General features: G+C 40.5%; 2 protein-coding genes across 3 annotated transcripts; one reads left to right on the forward strand and one right to left on the reverse strand.

Moving 5' to 3' along the window:
• The first annotated feature begins 31 nt into the window (after positions 1-31).
• On the forward strand, positions 32-14,686 carry nudt6 (nudix (nucleoside diphosphate linked moiety X)-type motif 6). 2 transcript variants are annotated; one of them, XM_051421314.1, is made up of 5 exons: positions 32-582; positions 1,607-1,810; positions 7,407-7,462; positions 11,296-11,350; positions 11,736-14,686. In XM_051421314.1, exons 1-5 carry the CDS (start codon positions 342-344, stop codon positions 12,116-12,118), a joined length of 939 nt encoding a protein of 312 aa, XP_051277274.1. In that variant the 5' UTR covers positions 32-341; the 3' UTR covers positions 12,119-14,686. The 2 variants fall into 2 exon arrangements, with proteins under 2 accessions (XP_051277274.1, XP_051277275.1); XM_051421315.1 differs by lacking the exons at positions 32-582; positions 7,407-7,462 and having other exon boundaries at positions 1,611-1,810.
• On the reverse strand, positions 10,673-20,430 carry fgf2 (fibroblast growth factor 2). Its single transcript, XM_051421317.1, has 3 exons — positions 19,793-20,430; positions 16,921-17,024; positions 10,673-13,903 (listed from the first exon to the last, which is right to left on the reverse strand). The coding sequence occupies exons 1-3, from the start codon at positions 19,968-19,970 to the stop codon at positions 13,718-13,720; spliced, it is 468 nt and encodes a 155-aa protein (XP_051277277.1). The 5' UTR covers positions 19,971-20,430; the 3' UTR covers positions 10,673-13,717.
• Positions 20,431-20,857: the final 427 nt, after the last annotated feature.

Genomic DNA, 20,857 nt, shown 5'->3' on the forward strand with positions numbered 1-20,857 from the left:
TATCCTTTTTAGATTAATTGGCATATTTGTTAGCCGAATTTAACAACATACCTTGGTTATTTTTTAGCTAACGGTGACACGGTCAAATTATCGTTTGAAGTGTAAGCTAGCTAAAATCATCAAATGTATGAATGGAGTTTGTTATGGTACAACGAGAGACCATATTGTTTTGTGTCTAGCAAGACCTCGAGCTACTTCTACAGAGCATTACGGTATTTATGCAACTTCCAGGGTGGACCTTTACGTAACTCTACCGCACTACACGCATATGCCGGCTGAAAATAGAGTAAATATATATAAATATACCACCTTTAAACGGTTGTTAATAGCAACGTAGGAACATGGCTGCTTGTGCCTTTGCTGTCAAGCTCTTGTCGTCAGTGAGAGGACGGCTTAGTAGCACCGCGCGCTCAGCAGCCCGTGCGTTTGCGTGCAGTGCAGCTCGTGCTCAGATCCACACCGTGGACGGGTCAAGTGCTCTGACAGGGAAAGTGGACCGGTTCGGTGGCGTGACAGTGAACCTGGCTGAGCTCGGTTTCCCGACGGACATCAGCGAAAGCTCATTCAGAAGCCTCCTGCAAGGTTGGTTGTCCTGAAGTCTGCTGTGTGTGTGTGTGTGTGTGTGTGTGTGTGACAGTAAGAGGGGGGTGTTACAGTGCACAGCTCATGTTTTCACATCAACTCACTAAACACTCACCTCAACCACCGACCACGAACTAGAACAGACTGTGCCCTAGACTCAGAAAACATCAGTTTTTAACATTTGCACAGTATGTATTCAGGCAAGCATAATATGTACCTGCTGAAATGACTTTGGGACTTATTTTGAAAAATGTATGCTACTGAATCTTAGGTACAGGAAATGTATTTATCCCATTATACTGGTGAAGGCAACCAATATATACAGGAAAACAATACATCCAGTATCAATGGTAAAATTGTGGTATTATATCAGCAAGTAACTATTATTTCCATCATTGAGTAATCTGCCAGTCAGGTTTCTTGAATAATAGATGAACTCTATGTGGAAGAATAGTAAACAATGCTCGTCACAAGGTCCCAGGTTAGTCTAAAACCTAAAGATATTTAATTTATGAAGAGAAAAAGGCTGCAAATTCTCACTTTTAGACGTAAAGGAATCAGCATAATCGGAGCAAAAGGTCGTGAGAATGAGACTCAACCCTCAAGCCACCAAACCAAAGCATGTTTCTATCTTTCTTTGCTCTGATTGGTTGTTTTTTTTCAGACCCGGTGGAGCACTAGAACACATTATCTGTCTCATGTACTACTGTCAGGATATAGTGAAAGTTTCAGCTGATGTGACAAAAAGTTACTTTTAGTTGCTGCAGCTTTAAATGGGTGGTTGTTATTCCGAGCTGCATTCTTCCAGTCAGTGTGGGATTCCAACCAGCAACCTTCCACTCTGGAAATCTGAAGCTACTTCCACCAAACTGTCATTGTTGCTTGTCATCTTGTCTCCAAAATTAGATTAAGCATCAAAAGCAATCTTTCAAATCTCCTGTTTCTGCAGTTTATGATTTAATAAGAAACCTTTAAATAAAGTTTCCAAAGATCCTTGTGAACTTTTAACTTGTATACTTTGCAGATTCTTTGCTCCAGTGGAAAGCGGAGGGGAAAGTCGCAGTATGGCTTCGAGTACCGATCACTCTGAGTCGATGTGCTGCCGCCGCGTCCGCTCACGGCTTCACCTTCCATCACGCCAAAGACGACCATGCAGTGCTGGCCCTCTGGTTGGGAGAAGGGGAAAGCAGGCTGCCGGGGTTTGCAACTCACCAAATCGGAGTGGCAGGTAGAGATCTTTATCCTGAAAGTTTCTTTTTGACTTTGGAAAATAATATTTGACAGAATGACCTTCCCTAAAGGTCCACTTCCTAGCTTTTTCACTGAGCTTTCAACCGCTTCTCATGAGTTTGCAGATCAGGATCTGATGAAGATCTCGAGAGGCAGTTGAAAAAAAAATATTTTAAGTGTTTGTGCAAACATTCATGGTTGCATATCCAACATATGATGTCCAGTACGACAGCTACCTGGTCAGCACTCATGTTATACATACGTATGACGAATAGCTTTTGATTATTGATCATTGCCCATATTAACCCGTTCATTCAGCTCAGACAGAGTCAGGGTGCTGCTGGTGTGCATGTTGGCTCACTGGAAAGGCTCTGCTATACTTAATAGAATGGAACCTTAATTAGTATCTTTAATAACACCCGTGTTTACCCTAGTATTTCATGTCAAAATGGCTGCTGTGAAAAAGGTCTATTCAATTTTATATGTTTGTAAACTGGGGGCTTTGGACTTTTGATAGGACAAATCAAGACATCTGACATTTCCAATTTTTTATTAACTGATATTAATGAATAATCAGATAAATCAATAATGAGTAATTGTTAGTTGCAGCACTAGAAAACATCTCAATTCAAGGCCATGTAAGTAGATATATGTATACATCTATGAATGATTATGTAATTGACTCAAGTTTTTTATATTTGACTGAACTAAATGAGAGATAGGTGTTTACGATATTTACTGCACTTTTGCGTATAGTTTATAGTATAGTATAATAGTAGTAAAGCATAATTTGAAATTTTTAATTATCAGATTATATAAACTTATTTCATAAATCTAATGTATATGTGCACCTCAGGCATTTCCTAAACCTGCCCTGCACAGTAAAGACTTGCAGCTGTGACTGGTAGAGCTTGGTCTGGTGTTGCATTACTGCTGACTGACCGAGCAGACCACAGGCTCCATCACTGATGGAAGTAAAGTTCAGCAGTGCTGAAAACTGGTGTCAGGCTGCGCCAGAAAGAGCTAAATATGATATAATATAATAATATAAATCAGATTTTGGAAATGATAACACTACAGAGACTGATGCAGACATAAGAGAAGCTTCAGGGATGTTTCAGTCGATACGGAGGGATGATTTTCAAGAACAAATCCATGCTGTTGTTACTTAAAAATCATAAGTAACAGTAAGTCAAAAGTAATTGAAGCTATGACTTACATTAGGTTATCACACAAAAACAACAATACCAATAAGGTTGTTGTCTGTTGGCCTGTTATGTATTTTTGAACTTTGGCCCATTTCACTTGCGTAAATGGAAATTCACTCACCAGCATTGAGAGTGCGGGGAGAAGAGCAGCACAAGGAGGAGTTGCTGAGCTGAAGTGTGCAAAGTTTCTGGTTGTCCAGCAGAGGGCAGAGTGTCGTTTATACCTTTTACCAAAGAGTGGATCTACTTGAAGCATGTCAGAACATGTCCACAGCATCCTTCAGGAGGGAATGGGGTCCTGAAAATCCCCTGTTGTTTCCAGAATGGCCCAATACTGATGAAACTTAGCTCAGGAATCTGAAATATGCAGCTGGTAAGATGATGGGAGACTTGTGTGCTCTCAGCTCACTGCTTCGATAAAGACAAGAGAACAGCACATAATGCAATCAGGCTGTAACTGTACTGATCAGAGAGCAGTCATCCTATTAATTAGTTCTTACATTACATTGGTGTCTGGAACCCTACAGCCTTCACTACAATACAGTTTAGTTTAATCATTAGAGAATTGTTTTATGTTTCACAGCTTTTTGTTGTAGTTGTGGCCAATACAGCTATAAGTTTAGAATTTAAGATGGTACTCCCTACCGTCCTTATAGAGGCAGTGGATAAACCGATTTATAATGATGTGCAGCAGTGGTGGAAGAAGCATTCCGAATCCTTTACTTAACTAAAAGTGTCAGTAGCACACAGTGAAAATATTCTACTACAGGTAAAGGCCCTGCATTCAAAACAGTAAAAGTATGTAGTCCTAATTCTTAGCTGAATTTATTTTAAATCTCAAAAGTGAAAGTACTCAGTGTGCAGTCAAATGCTCCCTGTCAGTGTTTTACTATTAAATATGTTTTTGGATTTACATTTCTGGCTAAATTGATGTTATTATATATTATATTACTACTACTTTATATACTGTTGGGTTGTTGAATTAATCTTCTAGAAGATTATATTAGATTACATTATATGTTTGTAGCATTGTTTCACACTCAAACTCAACTAAAGCTGTCAGACAAATGTAGTGGAGTAAAAAGTACAATATATGCCTCTGACATGTAGGAGTAGAAGTATAAAGTTGCACAAAATGGAAAATACTTGAGTAAAGGTACTTAGTCACATTCCACCACTGATGTGCAGTGAGGCAAAGGAAATGTAAGCTCCAAAAGGCCTTTAAATTGTCCAACCTGAACCCAAATGTCAAAAATGGGTATGTTGAGGTCAAAGTGACCTCCACTGATAGAATTACAAGGTAACATTTAAAACTATCAACTGTAGAGAAAGGTCCAGATTCAGTCAGTTGACTTGTGCTGCTATGTTTACAGTGGTATGTGGGATGTAACTGAGGAGTCAAGCAAAACAATAAGTCCTGCTGTCCAGAGTGAAGCAGAGAGAACCTGTTTGAGAACTGAGCATAAAAATATCATCTTACACCTTGGAAACAGCCGTTTGCCAAAAGAAATCTTCCACTAAACAACTTTTTCTGTTTCTTTGGAGTCTAGTGGTCTTCTTTAGCGGATAGAGTTGGCTCAGCTCTCACATCAGCCCAATATGGACCTTTGGGGATGTGATCACAGGTGGTTGTTTGTAGGGGAAGATCATAACCCTGGTCTCTGTTCAAAGATGATCAGAATGTCCTCCTTGATCCGGTCCGCTGACTCGTGGTCGATGATTGAGCTCTTTCAGTCGAAATTCTTTTGAATTGTTGGTCTGGTGGTTAAAGACAGCAGATGTCTGCGTCTCTTGTCGGGGGGTCTTTGATGTTTTCATCAAATATAGCAAACATTTTCATCATTGATTAATGTGTGGATCATTTACTCGATTAATCAATTAGTTGTTTGATCGATAAAATGTCAGAAAATGGTCAAAAAATGTTGATCATTGTTCCCCAAAGCCAAAGGTGAAGTCCTTAGTTGCCTTGTTCTATAGAGGACAACAGCAAAGAAACCTGAGAATATTCTCATTTGAGAAGCTCAAATTATATATATATATTTTTTTCTTGTGATTAATTTAATGGTTGAACACAGCTCTAATGTGATTTCATAATCCACTCCAGTGGTGTGTGACATGTTTGAGACTTGTTATTTGGTTCCGTTGGACTTTCCTATAAATCTGTTTCCAAGCACTCATGTTCACAGCTTTAGTGGCAGGGGTTATTATGCTCAGTATGATTCAAGTTGTAAAATACAGTCATCTTCCTGTAATTCACAGTAGGTGAGTAGAAGCTGTTTAAACCAGGCTCAACACACCCAGAGATGTCAACATCTGTCCTGCTGAAGTCTCCTTGATTATGATGCTGAAATCCTTCCAGCTGCTCTTGACCTCTGACCTCTCAGGACAGGGTTAAGAACTTTAATTTTATGTCATTAAAATATTACAGACTATAATTAATGCTAGTATTCTAGATGGTATTCCAAGAACAAGTGTGTTCTGCTGCATCTGAAGCTTTCCACGCTATCCATGTCTAAATGAATATCCTGTATCCGCCCAACTAAAGGTTGAGTAAGCTGCCCTCCACAGAGCTTTAACATAAATAATGAAAATAAATGTTGGATGATATATATACACAGTTAGCATCGTTATTGTGAATCACAAGGAGTGTTTCATGGTTGAATGCATCATATAGTGACTCACTGAACCTTTCAATAATTGTATTTTGTCAAACGAACTAAAAGATAGTCAGGACTGCACGGTCAGCATCACTGTGACCTCATAGTATACTGCAGAACTACTGTGAACCTGTAATTATTCGAAAACCAAGGAGTAGTAGGAGAAGCCTTTGTGAAATATGAATTAAGAGAAGATATCAAACTTTTTTTTTTGGCTCTGAAGCAAACTGTGACCTCAAGCGATTAACAGTTTTTTACTACAGAACCCACAGTTCCCCTCTGATGATTACTTCTGGGCTTTTTGTCTCATAATTCCTATTCTCCTTTCTTTCCTCCTCCTTCTGCTTGTGAGCATTTTGTTTCCTAGACTGAAGGCTACATAATGATAGCCTCCCTCAGCAGCAACCAGGCCTCCTCCTGTGAAGCGCCATATGGCACAGGGATTGGGAATGACATCAGTTTCCACATGGAAGTCCAAGTCAGACGACCCATCCCTCTTTACACATCTGTGACATTCATTTAAGGAGGCCCGTCCCGGTCAGACGGAGCAACCGGAAAAGAAAGTGGCCTGTCCTCCCACCTCCTCCTCATCCACCTCCTCCTCCTCCTGAGCTGTCAGCAGAAGCGCATAGCCTTTCTTAGTCACTACCTGCTGCTCAAACAGGAGAGAACATTTGTAAATGGTGAAGGATGTCCCATTTTTCAGTACCTTAAAAAAGTAAAGGATTTTGCTTTTAATCTATTTGATTTTAACCCACTATTTTCAGAAATCAACCTGCTTTAAGCATTTAAGAGTCCATGCGTTACGATTCTGGAACATGTTTTAAAGAACAGATGCATATGTAGTTCATATTTTTTGAGAAGTAACACGTTTGCCCGTACTAACTCTAAATGTAGTTTTGACATTAAAGCGGCTATAGTCAATATTTTTATATAACCAATGGATCACATATTGGTGTGACTCATCAGCAATTCAATTCACCACCGAAGACTTCCATCACTGTACAACCAAGACCAACACCATGAATCGCTTTGAAGAGAGCCTGTACGAATGTGTCCACAGATATCCCAATTTACACAAAACCTCCTCCATCATTCAACCCATCCCTTCCCTCTCCCACCTTCAAGTGTGGCCAATAGGAGCAGGTATAAACACTTTGCCATTGGACGCAGTCTCACATGTAAGCGCATTTTGAAGCCTTACAGTAACAGTGCTCTGGGGCTTCTTAAACTGTGATACACTAACGGTAATGTATGGGGCTTTAGATAAAAGTCAAGTGGCTGACAAGTTATTACTCCTTTTTAAAATTTTAGTATAGCCAGTTCTCGAACTGTGAAGTGGCTATACCAAAATTAAAACTAAATTAAAAATCCCAACTTTTCTAAATAATGAGCAACAAACCTAGCAATATTACTGTCATTTACTTGACTGGTTTGTCCGTGGACTGGTTTGATCTTTAACAGCATGTTAGAAAATGCAAATTGTACAAGGCAGCTGCTGTGTTTGAGGCCCGACGGAGGCTCGGCTCCAGGATTTTTCCTCCACGTGGTGCAGGTTTGATGTTGTGTCCAACCTAATAATTAACTTTGAGCTAGACTGCCAACAGGTCTTCCTTTTTAAATTGTTCACGCAGTATTTCAGTGAAAATGTGGACCAGCTTAGGTGCTTGCAAAAAAAAGAGAAAAGAATTGAGATGAATGTGTAATTGATTTGGTTTGTTTTGTCCAGGTGCAGTTGTTGATGAATCCAGTGGAAAAGTTCTAGTCGTCCAAGACAGAAACAAGGTAGATGTGTCACTTTATTGTTTGAACAAACTGTACATTGTAACCAGTCGCACTGCATCACATTCATTAAAGATAAAATATCTAGTTTTATTGCCATATAGACCATATTCATTTGATATTAATTCAATCCTACACACTGGATCTTTTCACTGGATTTATTTTCAGTAAACGTGTGCATGTATTGGCTATAACAATGGGAAGTCATAATAAACATATTGCTTACCCTCAGAAAACAACAAAAGCACTGAGTTAGTAAATTGGAAGAATGATACATGCTATATTTTGGCTGGTTAAGAGTTATTTTTTGCAGGTAGTTCACCAGCTGTTCCCTGGTTGAGCCAATGAGCTAAAACAGATCCTTCCATCCACAATGAACAAATGAGCCAATGAAGCACCCGATATCTTGGTGCCACTAAAAATGCCAGTGATTAGTTTTGTTTATTCAGTGAGTTGTATGTAGCCTCTGTTGATCCAATCGTGGGTGGAAATCCTCTCAGACATTCAACTCCTCTCACACTTAACATAGCTCCACACAACATTAGTTGACCTCAAGCAAACACGGTGTTTACACAAAGCTGAATGCACTCAAACAACTCTGTGAGCGTGTGTCTCCGTCAGCCCTCACAGAGCCCTGGTGTAGTGCTCGAGTTGTTAGGAGGCTGACTCACAACAGGCCTCTTCTTAAAAAAAGCTTTCTACACAGATTTGTTTGCTTTCACATTTTGCCAAAACAAGACTGCAGCCAATTTGAAATAGAGACTGCACCAAGATGCTGCGATTTGGAAACCAATTATATTTTAAGATAAACCAGCTTACTGGACTTGACATAAATGAGGCAACAAGTAAAGACCCTTACACACAAACTCTGCCTTCCGTAAGCTAAACAGAACAAATGTTCTGGTAAAGGCAGCAGCTTCTGTCCTTTATACAACATAATATTTTGTAATGTGACCACACACCACCACCACTACTACTACAGCTGCCAAAACCTTGATGCATCGTATGTCAGCAGGTCCTGGCATCATGCATATCCATGTAACATAATATACACCAGTAATGATATAATGCAAAGTGACACTGGAGCATCAGCTGCCTGCACACATTAACCCTTAACAACATCCCACTATGCTGTTCCCATTACATGTTCTATACAACACAACTCGATTTTCACGAGCCAGGAAGTGAGCGCCTTGCTCCTTTTGTTGATCATCTTCACGTATAAAGTGATAACTGTAATAAACCACAAACACAAAGAAGTTATAATGTAGCTTAGCTAGGACCGCAAAGTTACTGTATGGTTACAAAACAGCCAATAAGTGCTAACGCTAGCCACAGAATCACATGCAAATGATATGCTAACATGGTCATACATTAGCATCTAGCCTAACATTATGGCAAATTAGCATCACTGTAACAGCAGAACAAATTCCTGTTAATGCTGTGTTATTCTGCATATCTAGAACCAACACTGTACACAGAAAGTAAACCTAGGTCACCTATACACGTTAAAGAAGATATTAAAACAACCACAGGGTTACAGTGGTTACCTGAGGATCACAAAATGTTACCACAGTAGCAATGATGGTTTCACTGCAAAGGCAACATATTGTATCGTACAAGGAAATTATGTACTACACATTCTGCAATAACCGAATATAAAATGTGTGTGGAATTCAATTTTCTATTATTCTTTAGTCGATAAACAAAAAATACAAGACTAAAATCTAGGTTTGATTCATTGTTTACGTCACCTATCAAGCAAACTCAGCTTAGAGCTTCTCAAATGTGAGGATTTGCTGCTTCTGTTTTATTTCATTGTAAACTGTATCTTTGGGGTTTTGACTGCTGATTGAACATAACAGCACATTGGAAGATGTCATTGTGGGCTCTGGGAAGTTGCAATGGGACTTTTCTTTGACTCTCTTTTGACATTTTATAAACTAAGCAATGACAAAATTATCTGTAGCTTCATAGATTATGAAAGCAATCCTTAGTTGTGTTCCAAAGAGCAGAGTCTAACCCTCGACAGCAACATGAACACAACACTCATTGTCAGAGAGCCATGAACTTGCAAAAGGCTGAACCTCCAGAGGAAGAAAACATTTCAGGGTTCAAATGTCTGCTGGAAAGAAAAGAAATGATCTCTCCCCGAACAACACAACAGAAAGTATTATGGTTCTGCTAGAGTTTCCATAACGCATCGCAAGACACAGCACCGCCATTTATCACAACATGAATCATTTGTCTCCACGCTGTTGTTGGTCTTCAACTGATTCCCCAAATGACAAAAAAAAACCATTCTCATTCTCCTCAAAATGTATCTAGCCAGGCAGGAGGCCTTCCTCTACTGTAATCTCAAAGACAGACATTTAATAGCTAAATCTATCTGCAGACAACATTTGACACCATAGGGCAATCTATGGCATTTGGCCAAGGTTTAGGAATTTAAATAATGTAAATCGTTCTGCAGCATTAAATATGTCAAATAATGGGCAACAACCCCCCTAATTTGCAGTCTCTGTTTATTTCTCTTTGGTGTCTCAGCAGTTCCAGTAAAAATAGCCCAACACGTTTACTGTAAATTGTCAATCCAATGACAAATATAGTTCACATTATAATTGAGAGATTTTTAAGTGGGCCTGTTTGCTGGCCTTTCTTTGCACACAGCATGTAACGTGTGCCCCAGCCGGGAATCTTAAGAGCATGTAATGTATCTTAATGGCTTTGGTCCAGAAGCAGAGGGAAGCAGTTAGTGGCCTGGACGTGTGGGGAGTGTTTTATCTCTTCCTCTCCTCCTCCTCCTCCTCCCCATCGAGCTGTTTACTGGAAATGGGCTTTATAACAGTCTGGCCCTTGGCAGTAGAGCGTCTCTGGCAGACTGAGCCAGCTCAGAGCTCACGAAGGGTTACGAACTTCCTGAGGAAAAAGCAGGACATTATCGCTCTCACATCTGTACAAAAGATAAGTGACAGATCCCCAATGGGCCGAAGGTAATTTCATCCATCGCGGAGCTGAATGATGCAATGAGCGCAAGCGTTTAATTTAACCATCGTCCGATGACATTTACTTACATTTCCCAGTAGATTCAGTGTGAACAGTTTGCATATGGCCGGCATCCTCCCAGCAAGTGTTTCTGCCGTTATTATTTTCACATTGAGCTCTGACAGCTCTTGTGGGGATGAGATGTTTTACTGTGAAAAACCACACTGATTAGAGTTACACAAAATCTCTTTATTTCTTTCCCTCCAGCACATTTTAGAAACAGCTCCAAAAAATATAGCATTTTGTTGACAATACATGAAAATAAATGCTGTAGTGCATTTGTGGTCCTCACAAAGAGAGGATTTGCAAAATAAGGAAAATCTAAGATGAAATAGCATTTCTGGGAAAAAAAAGAAGCGCTGTATACAAAATTCTTTAAGTAACTACAAAAATATATACACAACACTGACATCATAATTTATCCAGCAGCATACTGTTATTAAATATCAAGGATAAGTGGTGAAACAGTTTTGGAAGACACACTTCACCGCATCAAATGTAGAAGTCTCCAGAGTGAGGCACTAAATATAAAACATAAAATGAAAGGACGCTCAGATGAGAGCATTAAACATCTCTCTGCCTGTATAATTATTAGTTCAGATACATAAGATGATCCTTGGAACAACTACTTACTGTTATTATCTCAAATAAAACAACTGCTGCCACGCTGTAAGACAGAGCCACGGGACGGCATTGGCAGATTTTATGATTGACATTGATATTACTCTAAGATACATTTACAGCAGTGCCATCTATCGCAACTGATGTTTAACTTTGCTCTTGTATTTCAGACAAAGAATGCTTGGAAGTTCCCTGGTGGCTTGTCTGATCCAGGAGAAAATATCGGTGAGTGTCACGCTCAACAGAGCAAAAAAACAAACTAATACAGTACATCTAGCTAAATCCTTAAATTTTAGTATAATGCTTAAAGGTGATACATTCATTTGAACTGTTCAAAATAATGCACGATATATACGCAAAGAATTATATCTCCAAATTCACCTTTTTAAACACTTCAAAAGCAGCTTTAAAATTATACACATGACCCACCCCAAAAAAGCAGCGTCAAATGTTTGTCTTTACAAAAAATATATGTATTTTCCCTTTTTCCCACATCTAAATATCAGTCTGCAAGGTGACTCTGACAAGGGAACATAAATATATTCCTTTTTGTCAGGATCTTTTAAATGCTTCCACATGCGTTTATTTCTAATATATAAATCTCTCTCAGGTGCCACTGCCGTTCGTGAAGTGTTCGAGGAAACCGGCATTCGCTCCGAGTTCAGGTCCCTGCTCAGCATCCGGCAGCAGCACAACCACCCCGGCGCCTTCGGTATGTCGGACATGTACATCATCTGCCGACTCGGCCCGCTTAGCTACGACATCAATTTCTGCACTCAGGAGTGTCTGCGCTGCGAGTGGCTGGACCTCGCCGAGCTGGCCGAGACCGGCAACACCACGCCCATCACCTCTCGCGTAGCCAGGCTTCTGCTTCACGGCCTTGAGCGGGGCTTCAACGAGATCGACCTCACCATGGAGGAGCTCCCCGCTGTCTACTCTGGGATGTTTTACCAGCTGTACCACAGACAGCTTTCTCCGACACTGAAATCCTAGCGACCCGTCATCAGACCTGATGGGGTTAGCATATCATGGCTAGCTCTGTTGACACATAGTTGTCAATATTACTCATATTTAAAGTGTATTTATGACTGGAATTATGTTTGCCGTGTGTTTCACACACTAACTGTTACTGTAGCAGAAATGCTGTTAAATACTGTGAACTACAAGATTCACTTTTAGGTTTTTAAAAAATTGTGATACCTGCGTGACCACAGTTTTATACGGTTTAACACTTTTTGGCGGCCAGGTTGGAAGTCCACAGTTGTTGGGCAACAGTGGCTGCAAGGTACTGTTCTGCTGTACTTTTCACTGGGAACAGGTCATTTTGTGGCCAGTATTGAGATTTCAGCTTGTTAACAAGCAAACCACTGGTTCATCTGACTGCTAACGGTAGTGGCTAGTTGCTGCAATATTAATATTGGCTGCCTTGTTAAATTAGCCTAACGACTGTTAAGGAAAGTCATATTTTTGTTGACTGCCTTTCTGTCATTGAATTAAGCATTATTGACAACAATTAGTGTATTTATAAGTTATGCTCCAGTGCCATTGGACTTGGACCTTTTTTAGAAATCTCAAATTATACACTTTTAACAGGGTAACGCAGTTCTATCAGAAAAAGATATGCTCAGGAAACCTGTTCTGTACCCGTTAAAGGTCACTGTGTAACATTTAGGAGGATCTATTGTCAGAAATGGAATATAATATTCATAGTTATGTTATCATTAGTGTATAATCACATGAATATAGGAGCCATCCTGTTTTCTTGTACCTTTTTTAGAATGAGCCTTTTATATCTACAGACGCCTTCCATGAAGTTCTCCATGTTGAACCGCCATCTTTCTACAGTAGCACAGAAGGGACAAACCAAACACTGGCTCTAGATAGGGTATTTCGACGGAGAGCAAAGCGAGGGAGTTTCAATCTGAAACTACACCCCTAGATGCCACTAAATCCCACACACTGGTCCTTTAAAGTAAGGTATTGAGAAGTGTAAAGTAGAAAAAAACATATAAGTAGTGCTTGGGTTTTGATTTTAGTGTGTTTAGTGCGCTTAGTTTTGATTTTGTCAAACATTTTGTATCACAAGATCAGAAATTCAGATTAATCCCGTCTCTGCAAGTTACAATAATGTGGGATTTGAGATTTAAGTGATTTCCTTAAAGCCTTGTATCTAGGAGACATGTATTAAATATTCTGCTCTGACCTACATCTTGCAGCTGAACTCAGACGGCAGCTTGCGCAGTCAGAAGCTGAGAGAGGGGAGATGTGTGTGGGTAAAATGAACTATTAATGCTGTAGGGGTGCACTTGAACAAGATGCCTGGCTCCAGTTAGCTGCACTAGTTCAGCAGTTGGTTTGTCTGGTATATTTTACTGGGAAGCAGCCAGGTGTGAATGTGTAGCACTGTTTGAAAGTGAAACTGAATAAGAGCAGACATGTTGAGGGTAAAAACTAACTCTTAGGATATAACAGTCAGAAAGCATCACAGCTATTTTGGGCAATGTTGATGGAACACTTTGTCTACATTGCCGTCACATCTTCTTCATTGTTGCTGCCAGTTAGACCTTTAATATTTGCCAACCAGATCCCAGACTAGCACTTGGCAGACATTGGAAGGAAGAGAATGGCCTTTTGACCCGGTCCAGTTTTGCTTCCAGACTTGTACTGGCCAGTCCGCTTCAGTGCCACGTACATGTTTGGGTACTTCCTGGAGCGGTAGGTGTTGTAGTTGTTGCTCTCAAGCCGCTCTAAGAAGTGGCATTCATCTGTTGCTCGTCTCTGGAGAGAAAGACACAGAGGAATAGCAGATAAGTTTCATTTGATGCTCAGTGTGCTGAATGTAACTGCTGTTCAGTGAGAAACGGTGGGGGGTGCAGGAGATTTAAACAGGGGAGTTGGCCTGCTGGGAGGATTAAATCTGCAGGCTTTTGCTTACAGGACAAAGAACTACTGGGACTCCCTGCCGTCCCAATACACATAAAGTAGATTGTAGCTTGAGGAAATGTAAGAAACTGTGAAACTAGTCTGTATTATGATGGAGGCTATCCTGTATGGCAGTGCTCTCCTCCTCATTTACTGTATTTCAACAAATGGAATCTGAAGTCATTCATAGTGTACTTTTAATCAAATGCTTCAGTGTTCACTTCCAAAATATTAATAATCCTCTATTTGCGCTTATGAAATTCTGGATGAAGTCCGCCTGAGGGACATCTGGTTACTTGTAGCAGCATTTCAACAACTGCGTTGTTTCATTTAAAAGATATTTGATTGGATTTGTTTAATATATGTTGTTGGAAAGGGAGAAAATGTGTAATGCGGACATTTTATGACATTAAATTACCACATAAAACAGCCGAACTAAATGCCACCTTTATTTTGAAGGAGACTGTTGGTTTAGAATCATTTCTGCTTAGTGTTTCACATGTATACACTAAAGAGATTTGTTTAAAGGGAATTAAACATTACACATCAGGGTGAATGGGCTAAAATGTTGAAGAATTTATACAAATCCAGAAACTAAACAAATAAAGACATCTTTGACCAACTTGAATTTGATAGAAATGAATTGGCTCTGGTGTTGTTATTGACCATATCTGTTTTAAGTGTTTTTAACATTGTGCTTTGTAGAGAATATGAAGAAAACATTAATTACTGAACGTCTGGCCAAAATCTCGCTGGGCGTTAACCGCTCTACACCCTGTCCAACAAGAGGCTTTTGTTTAAGTTTTCTGTTATTAGTCGACCGTGACTGCACAGCGACGGAGCTATTAGTCAAAAGTCCTGTTCTTTCAACTGTAACAACCACCCAGGGCTACTTTTGTTCACTTCATTATGCAAAATCAGTTACAATAATCCTCCATCGGTACTGAAAATGTGCAGCAGTAAGCATAACAGCAGTGGAGGTGCTCATGTGTGCCGATTGTTTTTATTTATTTCTGCAGTTGGAAGACCACTGAACCATTAGTCACCCAAGTTAGTACACACCCAGACATAGGGAGAACATTGATAAACAGAGAGGTGTCCAATTAATTGTTGTATCCAGGCTTTTATTTTACATTCATGAAAAAAAAAAAAAAATAATATATAATATGTTGTTTGTTAAAGTTTTAGGGTGGAATTAATCTTGAAAATAAGTCTAATCTTCTCATCTTATCTGCATAGAATCATCAATTATAATAGCAAAAATATAACAGGATGTGTTACATAGCAGGTGACTTCAAAATAAGACGTGCAAGACAAGACTAGAGTCACGTCCAGCCAAGAGGGGAAAAAGATTTAATTTCTTTGGCAATAACAATGTTAATCTACATATAAGTCAACAAATGGTAATAATATTTTGTGGGTTTTTAATGATTTTCCACACAGAAGTTAAGAGAGACGCCTTGGGTGGCAGCTGCTATAGCTTCTCATTAGGAGGAAATGCCTCCTGCCAATTACATGGACTGTGGACAAGCCTTCATAACCACCCAACCACATCATTCACCACCGCTTCACACTTCCACTGCCGCTGTGAGCAACAATGTCATGGCGGCAGACCAGCAGCGGTGGCATATCAGCATTTGCTGTTTCTCACCAGCGTTCAGAAAATTGCTGTGAGATCAGTTTCATTTGCGACAGTACGTAGTGTAATGAGGATTTATTCCACAATACAAAAGCCAGAGTGCCTAAACTTATTTGACTATGAGACAGAAACAGCAGTCTGCCTTCCCATGTTTTATGAACCAATCACTCATTGGCTCCTTAAATATCTTTCTCTCTTCTTTTCTGTATTCGTCTCTCAGGCCCGAGTGTTTGCTCAACCCTCCAACCTTCCCGATCACCCCCGTGACTCTCAGGTTGTCCATGGAGATCCCAAAAAAATCGCAATAAAAGCGTGCAAATACCTGCTTGCTCAAGTCTCCCCAAGCAACGTCTAGACACTTGGAGACATTCTGTCCTCTATCCTGTTTTCATGGGCCTGACTTTTACAAAGATGCCACTGGAGTGTGATCATCAAAACATTATGCTGTTGCTACTGCATGAAGATTATCATAATAATTATCATAGTGGTATAATTCCATTAATTTCCAAGTGCTCTCTCCTCACTGAATTGGGAATGGGAATATAGCTTGTTGTGTTAACCCAAATAAGCTGCATCTTATTTACTGCTTATTTCCAAGCCTGTCTTGATTGTATTGGTATTGGGTTGAAATCAAATCCGAAGTCATGTAACATCGGATTTTAACACTCCAAGCCAGACGTGTCAGCTTACCATGACGAGTGTCATGATTTTGTTGGCCACAGCTGCGTGACTGAGGCAGTGTGAGCGCCGAGGACGAGACTCAAGAACGGAAAGAAAGACAAACGGTCGAACTGACTGGATTTGGGAGAAATGCCTCGGTTGAACGGTCAAAACAAACAGATACAAAACTCTCTGAACCCCATACATCTCTAACAGGATCACTTTGACTTGGCCCAGTCTAATGTCTAATAGTGTTAACTATGATGAATGAGTGTCAACCCAATTACTTCCCTTCGCTGAAGGGGGCTTGCTTGTGGAGTGGCTGGTAAACATTTGTTTTCCAAAATATTGAAGCCTAAATTCTGCTGGCAACCGCACACTGGGGTCAACTTACTTCTCGGCCAACCAGAAGAACTCTACAGTAAGTGTTTGATACAGATTTCTAAAAAGGACAGCCCAAGAAAAACTCTTTGAACCCTTTCAGGAAATTCTGTTTGATTATTTCACTGCACTGCATTTACAGTCCTCTCAAAAAGGTTTTGTTAATGGAAAGATGATAATCCCATTCACTCACCGCTCCAAACAGTCGTCCGTCTCTGTTCATGGCCAGATAGCGGTTAGCACAAACCCCTTTGATGACCACCTCCCCCACTGAGGTCGCCTGGAGTTGAAGCTTTACTGAGGGAAAAGACAAAAGTTTATTTGAACAAAATGAGCAAATCCAGAATCTCATTTGTAGTTTGCTTGCAGGATGTTTAATCCAACGGAAAATATCGTGCTTATGTGTTTAATACATGTGTTTTATGTGAAAGATCAAATATCTTAGGTACTGGATTCCTACATTTCATCACAATGAAACAGTAAGTGAATGTACATTATTTTATGGCTACATCACTGGCACGCTTGACTCTTTTTTTTGTTTTTTTTATAACTAATCTACTCCTGGACACAACAACTCAAGAATCACAATAAAGATACTATGTGAGGCATTTCAATATGACATCTCTACCTACAGTACAACAGACACCAGTGAGACGATCATGGCCAAAAAGAATGGCAGTCTGTGCTAACAACTGCTTGCTACAGGACATTTAATGTTGAATTTTGGAGGAAAAACTGATGATGTGCTTCATAGTACAAACCAGGAAGAGGAATCTAATCGTCAAGAGCAAAAAGAAATATATATATCGACACTTAAAGCTGCTTTGATCAATTTAAGGCCACTAGGGGGCATTGCGACCAAAACAAGCTCACAGGTACACGGCACAACATATCACCATAACATGATGAATGTAAGTCCAATATTCACTCTAATCCACCAACTCCTGAGGACTTTATCTGGGTCTTAAGCTGGTACATTCTTCCTAACGTGCTAGCAACTAACTTTGTCTGCCGTATGGTGTTGGTAGTCAGCGTGTCGTGGGTTGACCAGAGTTTGTTCGCTGGAAACAACACGATCAAGAGTGATGACAGTGAACCATGCAGTAGCCTAAATGTGCCGTAAAAACAAAGCAATAGATCCACTGAAAAAAAGATGAGCCTAAATACATTGCATTTATTTTCATATAACCAAACATCAGGTCATGGTCCTTCACCTCCTAGCACAGAAAACTGAGCTGCCTTTTTGGCTTTCCTCCATGTTTTGGCTAACACTGGCTGAAGCTCTGTTCGCAGTAAATGGATGAAACACCAGTGACGCCACTGATGACAATAAGCTGACACACATCAGCAACTGAACAGTAGTATCACCCTGTGGCAGTCTGAGCACACAGTACCTGTTGGCCATGTGACAGCCTCACAGATGAATCGAAACCATCTCCACATTTTTTTGTTTTGTACACACCACTTGCCAAGAGAGCATACTTTGCATGATGAATGAAGCCAAACCACCAAAAAGGAAGCAGGGGCCCCATAAGGTAAATTAGGGGATCTGTCAAGAATTAATCCACATTAAGACTTCAGATAGACACACATCTGTCTAAAGTTACGCTATTACATCTGAATGATTCATGTCCCAGATCAAAGAGGTGTTCTTCTCTGAAAGAAATGTATAATTGGTGTGAGTGTACTGTGGTGTGTTCAATGTTTACTGGGCATATCATGTCTCACAGCTATTGTGAATACAGGAAACCTTTCCCCCAACTGTTCTCTAGTTCAGTGTGGTCCTATCTGTAACTGCCCTGGGGTCGGTGATGCAATTTGTGACAGTATTGTCCCCAGAAACGTTTGGGATAGGAAGTTAAGAACACGACTGTGATGGAGAAGAGTCTCATCTACATAAGCACAAAAAACAGCTTGAGGATCCTTGGATATATTGGGTAACTTTTTTCACTATAAGTTCCAATTCCAACTGGCAGGTATGTTTAGTTGTCCAAAAGGTTGGCAGGACTACTGCAGCCTTAACAAAAGAACCATTGATGAAGCACAGCTCAGGTCACATTAACTGTAAGAAACCATTACGGTAAAAAGCGAAATGATTAATACTGATTCCTGTTTTATGACTCATTATGTTTATATTCCCTTCTGAGCCCATACCAAGTGTTTGATATCCAGAATAACAGGAAGTAGTTTTTTTTTTCTTTTAAAGAAAAACCCCATCATCTCAACAAGGTTAATCTCCTGGTTCATTTCACAAATACTGTAAGTAATTAAATTATTCTAAAAATAGCTCCTCTCTCCTTGAACTTGTTCCATATCAGGCATTTGTTTGGGCACACAAAATGTCACTCTGCATCTTGGGCAATACACTTCCAAACAAGTTTTCCTCGGGAAATAACCCCAATTTCATTATCCCACTCCTCCCCTCCCACTAACTGATGTAACACATTTAAAGTAATGAGTGATAGAGGCACTGACGGGTACCACAGTTGCCCAGGCCTAACACGTTAATGTCTCCACTTCAATAGTTTTAACTGAACAGTAGGAAAGCCTAAAACTCTTTCACTTTCTATATCAATACTGATTGACTGGTGGTGCTGATGAGTGGTAAAAGTATATTTTGTTATAGTTTACATTTATTACTGGCAAAAGTTCCTTCGCCCCAAACACTGACAGGGACCTCTAAATCAGGAATACACTTCTTCTGGCTTTTATCTCCATGTTATGCTGTCTGTGACGTAAACCACACAGTGAGCAGTGTGAATGGCTGTGACTCAGCATGGTGATCTACATTTACTAAAAACATATTCCATCAAAGTTCCCATTGATCAAGAAACTTTGAAGTGTACGTCTCTTGAACTGGAGTTATTACACTTTCCAGAAGTAGACCTACGCACATTTTGGTGTTTACAAGTGGAGAATAAACCTCAGTAGGCTGGAAAATTCACATCGTTCTTCCATGATTGCTTTTTTTTGTTTCACTCCTACTTCCCTGTTGCATTAAAAAGAACATAAAGAAGCTTTGTGTGCTGTGCAAAGCAAAGAAGAGGGGGACTGGAAGCACTTACTGTGGGGGTCGTTCTTCTCCCGGATCCCATCCACTCCCCCGTCAGACTTTATCCTCAAGAAGAAGCCCCCGTTTTTACAGTACAGCCTTTTGGGTTCCTTGAAGCTCCCGGGAGGAAAGCCGCCACTGCCGCCGTCTTCAGGTGTGGAGGGAAGTGTTGTGATTTCTCCCGTGGCCATCTCCTCCTCTTTCCCCGCTTCCCGGCGACTGCTTCGTCTCCTTCTTGAGCAGTGCAGGAGCCCCACTGTGGCCTCCCACCTCCCACTAACTGTTGCCTGTTCCCTCCTCCCCTCCTTCACAGGGCTTCACACAAACTGATTCTGCTTAACCCCAGAGGTCAGTTTGCTGGAACACCCCCCTCTCAGGGCAGCAAGTGCCCTCTTAGTCCTGAGAATGTGAAGCAGAAGGACTCCTAAACGCTTCCACAGCAAACGTCTAAATCTACCATCTGTAGCTGCTCGTCTGTTGTTTGTAGAGCTGGCAGCTGCTTTTCCAGTGTACTTTGAGCACACTGGTAGGGGGGATGCATTCGGGTTCCCCCTCTCTTCCACTCTTCTTGCAATGAAGTGTTTAAATCAGGGCAGCTGGCTTAGATCTGTGTGGAAGGCTTTCCCCTTTGGGCCTCAGTTCGCATGCGCCCTAGGAGCACCAACACACATGCTCACGCCCACTAATTTAACCAGCCAACCCAGCAGAAGTCAAGAAAGGAGAGGAGGGCAAGCAGAGGGGGACGTGCAACTTGGACTGTGTCACTGAAACCCCTTAATAGCGCCAAGAGCAGCGGCCAGCATGTGAACAGAACCAGTGCTTTCATTCATGCAGTCTGCTTTAGAGCAAGAAAAGAGAGACATAATGAATTACTCTGTGCTATTCATAGGTAAAACACAACAATGTGAAGCAGAAATGCCAGCAGACTGGCAGATGAAAAAGCCTAGATCACGAGTGAGTGATTTTAATTGCTATTCCCAACGTCCTCAGAATGGAGGATCAGTGATGGGAGTTATTATTGCAGGATTTGTTTCTTTTTCGATTTTAGGACCAACAAGGCCATCCATTTGTCAGAATG

Source organism: Dicentrarchus labrax, unplaced genomic scaffold (genome assembly GCF_905237075.1).
Source record: "Dicentrarchus labrax unplaced genomic scaffold, dlabrax2021, whole genome shotgun sequence".
NCBI lineage: Eukaryota > Metazoa > Chordata > Actinopteri > Moronidae > Dicentrarchus > Dicentrarchus labrax.